A 10,136-nucleotide genomic window follows, 5' to 3' on the forward strand; every position below is an offset into this window, starting at 1 on the left:
CATCTTTTTATAGACGAAACAATTACTTATCTATTTATTTCAAGATACGAATTGATGACGGAATCTTAAAAACTAACAACAGCCACCTATTAGAGAATCCCTTATTCCCATAGATAGAGAGTGAAAGAAGCTTACTAATGTATCTTATTTAGGAGTAAAACGCCTTTAGCTATTCCCAAGCTCAATAAATAATAATTGGAATTCCATGGAGAAAATAATTCTCTAGAGAGCCAACTTCATCGCCTGTTACTAGAGGACTGGTAAGAAATGACTCTCTAACGCCCACCCCAGACTAATACGATCAAGTGCAACTGCAAAAATGATATTGCATGTTAGTAAATAGAAGGTATTTTTAAGTCTATATAAAAACTATGCTTTCGCCTTTAAACTTGTTTAAATACGAATCCGGCCATACTTTGACCGAACGTGAAGCAATTACATCAAATAAAAATATGGGTAGAATCAGAATATAATAGATTTGCGAAAACATAAAAAAGGTAACACAGGAAATGAATTAAGCAATCCTCTAAAACAAAACCGCATTACATCCAGACATAGAATTATTATAGAACGACACACTTCCGATATATCAAAAAGGCCATTAATTGCGTCCCCTGTTTCCACGACATTTGGCTAATGTCAGGGGACCTATCGCCATGTCTTTAAGCCAGACTGCAGCTATTGTAAAAGCGAGATAGAGCACATTAACACGTAGAGCGACATCTCTTTTCCACACTGCAAGTTTTACTTTTAAGATGTTTGGTAGGTAGTCAGGGCTACCCTACACATGGGGTTGTCGCGACCGCTCCGGGATACTTACTGCCCCCAAGAAGACCGCGTTAATGAAATGTCAAACAAACAGCCGACTTGAATTACACACTATTCCTGGCCCCAAGGGCAGACGCGACTTATAACTTACCATTATTTATACAGATTTACTTCAAATGTTTTTCCTGTTTTGTAAGTGGCTTTCATTAAGTTTCGAAAGATTTTCTTGGCTGTGGTGCGCTTGAAAAACTTGTTGTTGTTAGGCGTTAGTTAGTTTTTTTTTTAATTTAATTTGCCAGCACTCTTATTTATTCCAAGCTGTGCAAAAAATTGAACCTCGAGAGTCTAGATATGGATTTTACTTTTTTTGTGGCTTTTTCCCAACTTTCGTGAGACATGGATTTCAGTTAAGTATTTATATAAAATCAAGCCCTACCTCGCTATAACAGATATTCAATGTCCTGAAAAGTATTATGCATATGCATGACGCATGAGCAGATGAAAAAGTCCTTGATATTCTCTCTCAAGTGTTCTACGACTATATGAATATGTATCCCTTCATTTACAAAACTGACCATTTGTATTATACTAAGTTCAAGTTATTTTAGTTCAATTTACTGAGTATAGGATTTTTTTTAGTTTACTTCTCCTTGTTCACTGAGCATAGTGATCTGATTACCCGACGATTATATTGGATACACAATTAAGTAAAAAAAGGGTGTTTTACTTGATGACTTGACCGTAATTGAAACAACATCATTTTAAACCAACAATATTTATTCACATAAAAACAAATAGAAATAATTGTCACTATAACATTTCTGCTTAAACAATGATAATATAATCCGAACATTAAAATAATATTACAACAATTGCTTTACAAAAAAAAATACACTACTTTATTTCTTGCGCATAAAAGTCTTATACATAAATATACAGGTAGTCATACATATACATAATTTGTTTATTCTTTTAATTTCTTGATTTCACATATTATAAGGAACATTCTTTTTTTGTGTGACTATTAAGAACTAAAAAAAAGTCTGTTAAATTTTAAACCGGCCAATGTTATTGATAATATTGGGAGCTACCTTGGGTGTCCACTAGGTGGCGCCTCTGATACACGAGGTCCTGAGTTGTAGCAGTAAAAAATATTACTGTAGCCGAAAATTCCCTGACACAAAGCCATACTTCTTAAAAACGTCCTTGCCAATGTTTTTAAGTTTTGCATTCACATTTGGTAGGTCTCTTTTTCGATACCCTGTAAGTTATAACAAGGGTTGTCTACCCGTAATGCTTTTTAGACACGAAATTTTTAAGAAATAATTTATTTGGCAAAAAGAGAAATTTTATAAGAAAACACACTAATCTAGCATTGAATAAATAATATATAATTATAGATTATGTATTTATTTTAAAATATGTTTTTAAATTTGCCGTAATTATCACAGATGATAACTACATCTAATATTTATAATAATTTTAGTGTTATATGAATCTAATTCGTATAATTTTTATTCAGCCTCTATTACACGTTATTTGGATAAACTATTGTTTTCTGATGACAGAAATATTTACACAAAATAACACAATTTTAAATGTACGTAAATAATATGTTTTTTTGAATGCTAGCTAGCTGTTCTAATGCTGATTTATTTCGTTCTAACTAATCTTTATGTTACTATCACTGGCCATAGATTTGTACATATTAGTAAAAATAGTTATAATTCGATGTTGTGTGTATTAATATGTGAATAATACATGAGCAATAGATATTTAATACCTTTTCTGATTAAATTATTCATAATGTAGTCCGCAAACTCTGTTGGCGGGCACGGCTTTGTCTGAAACAAAATGTTTAAGTTAGTTCTATGAAATGTATAACAGGTGGCGCTATGTTGTTGGTATAAATAAGGTACCCTTATTTTTTTATTTTGTTACTCAGTAGACTCAAATTGAACTAATGTTTTACTTTACTAGAAAATATCTGCCAAAACGACAGCACTTGTCACATCTTTTGCGCACACGATCTAAAATTATATTCGTCTATATCAGGTCAGTATCACGATTCAAGAAGCATTCAGCCGAAATTACCTGCGACATTTATCTAAGTAAGATTTTAAACATCTCTATATTCCACTTGAAACTAACAAAGTCACATTAGCATGTCACTGGCAAGTTGCCGTTTAGTAGCAACTTTTAATACACTGCCGTCTCGAATCAATCTGATAATGTCTCATTGAACTAAACTATGGTGCTGTAGTATAAATAACGTAGATATAGTCACTCACCAATCATTTTCGGGTACGGTAGCTTCAGGTTCTCCATAATAGTAATAAATTCATTCAACGGTTTCGTCAGTCTAGGATTGTATTTCTTTTCTTCCCACACAGTGGTGGAGGTCTGTCCTCTGTAGTCATGTGCCGGGTATAGCAGGTAGTAGTCGGGGAGCGTGAAGATACGTTGGTGGACAGACTTGTAGAGGGTTTCAGAGGAGCCTTCTTGGAAGTCGGTGCGACCACAGCCGCGGATGAGGAGGGTGTCGCCGGTGAATGCCATACCCTGGAATAAAGTAGAGAGAGAATTAGATTTTTCACTGTTGTAGGTCGTTCGGTCCATGTTTACTAAATATGGCTTTGCCTTTGAGTTTTAAGTTTTATCGCGTCGCTGTTTTGTTTCTAGGTAATCAAAAAATATAGCGGGTTTTGTAAATGACTACATATGTATATGGAATACGTAAGAAAAATGTAAACATTGATTAACTTATAATCTTATCGATTTTTTATGACTGTTGACTGACAGGTTTAAAAGTTTTCTCATACGAATTAAAACCTAGTAGTGCATTTAAAAATGGCCTTATACAACCAAAAGCGAGTATTCAGGTAAAAAAAATATCTCGGTACCAACCTGTTTGTGACAAATATAAGTGAGACATCCGTTAGTGTGTCCAGGAGTGGCGCTGGCCAGCAACTCATGACCTCCGAACTTCACCACGTCGCCGTCCACCAGGTGTATGTCTGCCTGGGCTCCTGAGGCTTTGCCGATCACGCTCTGAGTTTCGCATAGTAATGACTTTAGCTTCCCAGTACCAGTGACATGGTCGGCGTGCATGTGGGTGTTCACTGAAATGAGAAGAACATTTGTGTTAGATTAGACGTGTGCTTTCTTTAATGCAATATTTATGTAATGTTTTGTCGGATTAGATGCGGAATGCGATGGGAATGGTGCTACGTCGAAAATGGACTTTAATATATAGTAATTATGAAAGAAGTCACAAGCAACAACAGTAACGTTGACATTTTGGAAAGCGACACACCATAACATAGTGCTTTGACAAAGTTCTACAATAGCAACAGCACCAACCAAATCTTGGAGTTTTACTTTCACAATGATAAAATCAAAATGAATATCTACACTTACATGCATACACCAGCTTGAACCCTAACTCCTTGATAAGAGCAGCATCCCTCTCTGCATGCTCCAACACGGGATCAATGAGCACCGCCTCGCTAGTGCGCGGATCGCCCAGCAGATACGTGTATGTACTGCTTACAGTGTCAAATAACTGGAACGGGAATGGAAATAAGGGAACATTTGAAGATAGAAAAAAATAGTACAAGTATCAATATATTATGTTTCTGCTAGCATTATAGTAGTCTGTGAGTTTTTCGGGGTTGTAATCTATGGATCACCTCAATTGATTTTGAGAATGAAGGTACCGAAAGAGAACTACGTTATTTGTGAATATCATAGGTACCTATATCATAAACAAACAAAAATGTTTACCGCCTCGCTACGTAGACCTAATGTACACTTCGTTCCGTCTGTGAGTTTATCTTATATGTTGAAGAGCAATTACCCTTTTCAGACGATGTTTTAGTAGTAAGGTAACAATATGTTGGTTCTTCTCGTTTCAGCTAATAATTATCGGAATGATATAGCTATGAAAGCGTGACAGACTAACAGAGTTGCTCATGCATTTAATGTCATAAATTCGAAAGTCACATTTCATTTTATCACGCTAAATATGAAAGTATGGATACCTAATAAACAGGCAAGGAGATCGCCAAGTAGTATATACCAAAAACGACCATACTTTAGATTGATTAGTTAGTATCTTATCAAAAAAAAATTAATACGTACATACAAGGGTTTTCCATATATTGTACCACTATTGTAACACTGCTTATCAATAGCATTCTTTTCCAGAATTATCAGCTATCTGTTTGTCATTTTACTTTATCGATTAGCTCATCGTGACTGCAATAGCTATTTCTGATCGTGTTATCCTTTATTTTTACAAACACTGGGTTTGTGTAATTTCATTTTATCACGCTAAATATTAAAGTATACGTGTACCTGATAAACAGGCAGGGAGATCACCAAGTAATGACAATACTTTAGATGAATTAGTAGCTTAACGACATAGTCCACGAGCTAGTGAACCCTGGAAGTAACGGTCTTCCTGTAAGGCATACAGGAAGACCGTTATTCCCAGGGTTCACTAGCTCTCCAGTTAACAACTTTTATTGTACGTTTTCGTACAAGGGTTTTCCCTACATTCTAATGAAGTAACGACAATTATCTGCTTATCTGAACACTGCTAATCAATAGATAGAATTTTCAGCTATCTATCTGTTATTTAACTTTATCGATTAGCTCATCGTTAATAATACACTTGATATCAGCAATAGCTATTTCTGATCGTTTTATCCTCATTTTTGCAGCCACGGGGTTTGTACCAATGGAAACAGAAACTATCTATGTGCCTATCAACAATGGAAATTGTTGTTAGTTACGGCAAACGTCATAAACAATCAATAAGTACACTAAAGAATGATAAACTCATTTCAGTCTTGGTATTGTATCGAAGGCCGTAAGCTTAAAATATCTAATCCAAAATGGCAATATTAAATTAATTTCATCCTTGTATCTCAGAGGCTGCCACAAAAATTCAAGTCACATGCACGAAATCACTCAGACTCAACAGAACACATTCGTGGATCACACAAATGCTGGCCCTAAGTCGTGACAAACTCGAGACACGTCTCGAGACCCGTCGCGCAAAGTGGATCTGGCGTGATGTCCCATACCACAGTTCTATCCTTGCAGTCTATTAAAAAAGCATTTATAGCAAGATTTAAAATTGTATAGATACTTTGTTACTTCAATTGGGATGCAAGTCAAGAATAGCTAAACTAAACCATAACATAAAGACTTAGGTAATGCTGTTAATAAGAGCTACAAAACTTATTTTAGCGCAAGTCTATTTGACTCGTACTAGATTGTCTTGAAATGTTGGCACGATGTAAGAATTTCTAGTTGTGATTGGTTGGGAACTTACACCATATTTACTAACACGCTTCTGGGTCACGCACGCGACAGTTCCAGAATTCTGTTATGAGTGTTTTATGACAATATTGATGAAACCCCGATCGGGTAATACTATCAACAAATTTAAGACTATACTAGACGATACTGGCGAGTTATTAGTTAATAGAAGAGGACAAATTATGTGCCAGTCATAATTACGTAGCATAATTTATGTTTTACCGTGGTTTAGTCATCTAAGCACAGCGGATAACCCGTTTAACCTTGATTTTCAAATACGATTCCGTCATAAAAAGTTGTATGAAATACGAACTATGAATAAATGTGTAATTTCTATGTATTACTGACGAAACCTTCGAATTAAGACCTTAGAGTCTGAGAATACGAGCTTAGTTTTTTGTAGTTGTTGGGTTGTGAGGTCCATTCTCAAACCCATATTTATATCGTTCTTAATAATATTAGTAAGGTAACCTTGCTAATGAAGGTCTGCCTTAAGACCGGTAAACCATGCAAAAACTCTACAAACCGACAATGGAGAGCATTAGTATTCGAACAACATTTGGCGGACATTTGAAGTGCCTTGACCGCACAAAATGATTATTTCTTAACTTAAACGGGACTAATTCATTTATTTCGACTGTACTTACTGTTGCGACTGATTTTAGTTAAATAAGATACTAAACACCTTTACTTTTAAATAAATACAATTTGAATTAAGTATTTCATTGGAATCGAAACAATACAAATGTAGGTTAAATAAGTTTACCGGTGCCGCGATTAATATTTAATTAAACACAGATGGGCTCCACGTTAAGAATGTGTTAATAGATAATTAAAAACAACTTCAATTTTAGTCTGATAATAACTCAGTACATTATATTGTTGTTGTTTTAATGAAGTAATAAAAAAACTTTCAATTTTTAAGTTAAAAGTTCGTTTCGAAATAATCAAGCAACGAAAATTACGCGCCAAATAAAAAATACAGACTTTTTTTTTCTTTTAAAGAGCAACGAGCATAACCGAAAGTCACTGTTTTTTTTATATATATATAAAATTGGTAAATTAAAAATTGTTTACATACCTGTCTAAAAAAGAAAGTCTGTCCCTTATCCATAGCGGTAGATATGAATCTAACTCGTACACCGGTTTTAGACAGCGAGCACACCGCGCCGGCTACGCGCCAACCACCGAATGACAGTTTCTGCAGCATCCTGAACCAAAGAGTTCTTATTACACAATGATATTAACATCTTACATGGGTAGGTTATGTGCATTAGTAACATGACAGGTTTATTATTATTGTTTAAGTAGTATTAAAGGTGTGTTTATGTAAGCATTCATGAGATTTCTCATGATTGCAATAGAAAAGGCTAGTTATAGTGTGAACATTAGTCTTCGAACTTTAATTTTAAAAGAAGTTTCGACCTTTTTTTATCAAACTATGACTTACATCTTTTACGACTTAAAGTTTCTTAAAAGTGGAGGTAAGGAGTAGTTCCAATTAGTATATGTTTATTAAATACAATATGTGGAATAATTACGTTGTGTATTTTTTACGTATACAATTGGAGAGCCTGTTTGTAATATTGAAAAAACCGTTTTATTATATTACATGCGTGTATGGTGTATTTACCAAAACAACATTTTATTTAATTTTTATCGGTGTGTGTGTTTGTTCCCTCTAATCTCTGAAATAGCTTGACCAGTCTTGACAGAACTTTTAGTGGCTGATGTAATAAGGAGTAACTCTTACTTTCTTTACTTCTATTTTAGAAAAAACGGGTAATTTTTGTAAAATTCTACGCAGTTAAAATCGCAGTAATTGGTAGTAATTACTGTAAAAACTTATTCAACCACGCCAACCACATCTATTTTACGAGATTTTACGAAACAAAAGATAGACCAAATCAATAAATAATCACACACAATATTCAATTTTATTTATGGATTTAAATACGCCATTTGGAAACCACAGAGGTGTAGCAAATAATATTTACCTTGTGAACTAAACATAATTATACGTTTATGTAGTCACAAATCATGAATACAACAATGAATGGTTGTGTAATAAAACACAATTTATATAAGAACATATGAATTTAATTCATGAAAAAATACTCATGCATAGAATAGTAAAGGTAAAAAAATAATCTCAATGACCCACGGTGCGCGTCGTGGCGCGGGTTCGATACTCGCGTAGGACAAACATTTGTGTGATCCACGAATGCTTGTTCTGAGTCTGGATGTCTTTGTGTGCGAGTGAAACCCTGTGACACGAGGATTAAATAACTAAATGCGCGAGTTGTTTAAAAAAATATATAATTTGTTTGTTTTTCATTGATTTTTGATCTCACAGTCAAACAGTGTTTACTCATTACTGTTTTGTGAGACCTTATCCTAGCTTATAAGTTTATCGGATAACTTTTTTAAACAAAATGAAATAATTAATCTATTAACGCAAGTTGTGAACAGGTCTTGAATTCTTTTACGAAAATTATGCATTATGTAATCCACTCTGTGTCAATTGTTTTTTTCCTCTTAGCTATGACTAATGATGTCACACAGTCATGTTATGTCAACTAAGGTTGTAATAGTGTACTTTTCCCTTCCCAAGAAAAGAAATAAAGGCAATGGCAGCACATTTGAATACTCAAAAGGGTCAGATGGTCATGGTTGTTTGGGTTATAAAATAACATTGTTTCAAATTTTGATAATTTAATTTAAAGAGATGACTTTATTCAATCATCACTTTATAATTTTCATTTAGCGAAAAAATAAATATTGTTAACAGGAAAGTAATAAGTAATTTATGTGCCACATGATCTTAATAATAGAAAGTGATGTAAAGTTTAAGATGTCATAATTATATCTTGAGAAAATCATTTCTTATGAGGAGACTTTCTGTAACTTTAATTATCAGAAATGATGCTACTGTGGTACTCTTTAAATACATAATAATTAAAAAAAATAAGAGATATCTGCACTTAGTTTTTAAATCAAGGTTTAAAATCTTTAAATATAACCAACCTGACACTTTACTGCTAAATGATTGCCCAGTCACAACTGTCCGTCACGAGACAAAAAGTATCACTGCTAATTTAATTTTGATATACTCTTGGTCAGTATTGCTCATTGTTTGCCCACTCCTATAGTGCAATGAGTGTGTTTACTAACATACTGTATAAACATCTCTATATTGATAAAATATAGTATTGGAAAACACTGGACAATTGTTTGTATAAAATGGCACTTGAAGGGTTAAAGTAGCTGACCATTTGTCCAGCAGTGTTAGTATAAACACAAGAAATTAATTTATGAAATATTTGGCAAGAACATTATTAAGATTTCATTAAAAAAAAAATCTCTGCTACTTTTAATGTCTATTACAATATTGGTAGGTATCCAAGTTAGAGAGCAACATTAAATCAAAGAAAAACAAATCCCTAATTTTTTTGGTGCCCCTTAGTGGAAAAAAACCTCACTTACCAATAATTTTCGATTAACAAAGCAATTAAAAAATTTAATCACTACAATTTGAGTGCAAACATAAAACTCACCTCCTGTAATAAAATTTTAACTCAGTTTACCGATACTGACAGGAAACGTAGAACAAAGATAAGAACCGTAATGCACGTTACAAGTTGTTTCTATATTGATTGCCAAAAGATAAAAACAATGTCAAAAAGTTCAAAGATAACTAATAATATTACACAATATGATGTAAGAAAGAAAGTAGAGCTTTAGTACACGAATTTGGCTATAAAACATAAACATATAAATTATGTAAGATTTCGCATTGACCACTAAAAAGGTTGTATTCTAAATGATTAAATTGTGTACTAACAAAAAATATTGTGTACTTACTTGGTGGATTAATAAAAACTAAATAAAATAACTAATAATTATCTATATCACTGATGAATTGTTATCGTAAACGATATCGTATTATCATTATCACTACACTACAAACCCAAATATTCGGACAAAAATAAAGATGAACATAATATTCAAATTCAAGTAGCGAATAGACACCTACT

The 10,136-nt window shown here is 33.4% G+C and overlaps 1 protein-coding gene across 4 annotated transcripts; it reads right to left on the minus strand.

The window, feature by feature from the left end:
• Positions 1 to 1,757: 1,757 nt before the first annotated feature.
• Positions 1,758 to 10,119, minus strand: LOC113495810 (persulfide dioxygenase ETHE1, mitochondrial). Of its 4 annotated transcripts, none has more exons than XM_026874766.1 (6): positions 9,964 to 10,119; positions 7,181 to 7,310; positions 4,189 to 4,333; positions 3,676 to 3,890; positions 3,060 to 3,330; positions 1,758 to 2,612 (listed from the first exon to the last, which is right to left on the minus strand). In XM_026874766.1, exons 2-6 carry the CDS (start codon positions 7,307 to 7,309, stop codon positions 2,566 to 2,568), a joined length of 807 nt encoding a protein of 268 aa, XP_026730567.1. In that variant the 5' UTR covers position 7,310; positions 9,964 to 10,119; the 3' UTR covers positions 1,758 to 2,565. The 4 variants fall into 4 exon arrangements, with proteins under 4 accessions (XP_026730567.1, XP_026730568.1, XP_026730570.1 ...); XM_026874767.1 differs by lacking the exon at positions 9,964 to 10,119 and adding an exon at positions 9,657 to 9,753; XM_026874769.1 differs by lacking the exon at positions 9,964 to 10,119 and adding an exon at positions 9,586 to 9,602.
• Positions 10,120 to 10,136: the final 17 nt, after the last annotated feature.

This window comes from Trichoplusia ni, chromosome 7 (genome assembly GCF_003590095.1).
Source record: "Trichoplusia ni isolate ovarian cell line Hi5 chromosome 7, tn1, whole genome shotgun sequence".
Lineage (NCBI taxonomy): Eukaryota > Metazoa > Arthropoda > Insecta > Lepidoptera > Noctuidae > Trichoplusia > Trichoplusia ni.